The following is a 1,454-nucleotide window of genomic DNA, read 5'->3' as shown; positions in this document are numbered from 1 at the left end:
ACAGTTCACTGCCATGTTCAAACGACTCCTTTCTCCTCCTCCTCCCCTTCCTTCCTCCTCCTCCTCCTCTTACCTCCTCCTTCTCTCTCTCTCTCTCCCTCCTCCTCACCGTTCAAATCGTCTTGTTTCCATCCCTCCCTCTCTCATGCAACAGCGCATCAGCAAACATTTCACTGCCATGTTCAAACGACTCTTTCCTCCTCCTCCTTCTCCTCTTCCTCCTCCTTCTCTCTCCCTCCTCCTCCTCCTTTTCTCTCCCTCTCCCTTCTTCCCCCCTTCCTCCTCCTCCTTCTCCCCCTCCTCATCACCGTTCTAATCGTCTTGTTTCCATCCCTCCCTCTCTCATGCAACAGCGCATCAGCAAACATTTCACTGCCATGTTCAAACGACTCTTTCCTCCTCCTCCTTCTCCTCTTCCTCCCCCTTCTCTCTCCCTCCTCCTTCTCTTCCTCCTCCTCCTTCCTCCTCCTCCTTCCTCCTTCTCTCTCCCTCCCCCTCCTCCTCGTTGTTCAAATCGTATTGTTCCCCTCCCTCCCTCTCTCATGTAACAGCGCATCAGCAAACATTTCACTGCCATGTTCAAACGACTCTTTCCTCCTCCTCCTTCTCTCTCCCTCCTCCTTTTCTCTCCCTCCTCCTTCTCTTCCTCCTCCTCCTTCCTCCTCCTCCTTCCTCCTCTTTCCCTCCGCCTCCTCCTCCTCACCGTTCTAATCGTCTTATTTCCATCCCACCCTCGCTCCAACAACAGCGCATCAGCGAACAGTTCACCGCCATGTTCAGACGGCGGGCCTTCCTGCACTGGTACACAGGGGAGGGCATGGATGAGATGGAGTTCACAGAGGCCGAGTCCAACATGAACGACCTGGTCTCCGAGTACCAGCAGTACCAGGAAGCCACCGCGGACGACTACGCTGACGACAACGTGCAGGAAGATGGCTTTGGATTCGACGGAGAGGTGGACGAGGAGGAGGAAGAGCATTGATGTTTTTGTAATTTTGTTTTGTTTTGTTTTGTTTTGTGTGTGGTTGTCTTGTTTTATTGTGGTGGTGGTGGTGATGGTGGTAAGGGATGGGGTGTGGTGGGTGGGTGGGTGGGAGGGGTTGCGGGGGGTTGATGGCAGAGGGAGGGTAGGGGTGGGGGGGTGGGGGATGTAGAGAGAGAGAAAGAAAGAGAGAGAGAGAGAGAGAGAGAGAGAGATGTGGAGAGTTTCACTACTGTGTGACCACGATCAAAGTTTGTTTACATGTTTGTTGATGTGTGTATTCATTGATTCAGTGTCATCCATTCATTTATTTTATTCATTCGTTATTTATTTGTTTGTATATTCATTCATTTGTTTATTTATCCGTTCATTCATTCATTCATTCGGTTGTTTGTTTGTTTGTTCATTTACCATGTATTTGTTGTGTATTAATTTGATCATCTATTTTACCATGAAAATTGCACTGGCTCTT

The 1,454-nt window shown here is 49.9% G+C and overlaps 1 protein-coding gene across 3 annotated transcripts in view; it reads left to right on the top strand.

The window, feature by feature from the left end:
* LOC143295044 (tubulin beta-2 chain-like) overlaps positions 1 to 1,056 on the top strand; it is a 57,226-nt gene extending 56,170 nt beyond the window's left edge. For all 3 annotated transcript variants that reach the window (XM_076606590.1, XM_076606591.1, XM_076606592.1), the window contains exon 9: positions 749 to 1,056. In XM_076606590.1, coding sequence (XP_076462705.1) covers positions 749 to 982 — 234 coding nt within the window. In that variant the 3' untranslated portion in view covers positions 983 to 1,056. The remainder of the gene's footprint in view (positions 1 to 748) is intronic.
* Positions 1,057 to 1,454: the final 398 nt, after the last annotated feature.

Source organism: Babylonia areolata, chromosome 20, assembly GCF_041734735.1.
Source record: "Babylonia areolata isolate BAREFJ2019XMU chromosome 20, ASM4173473v1, whole genome shotgun sequence".
Taxonomy (NCBI): Eukaryota; Metazoa; Mollusca; class Gastropoda; order Neogastropoda; family Buccinidae; genus Babylonia; species Babylonia areolata.
This window is presented reverse-complemented; position numbering and strand designations above follow the sequence as displayed.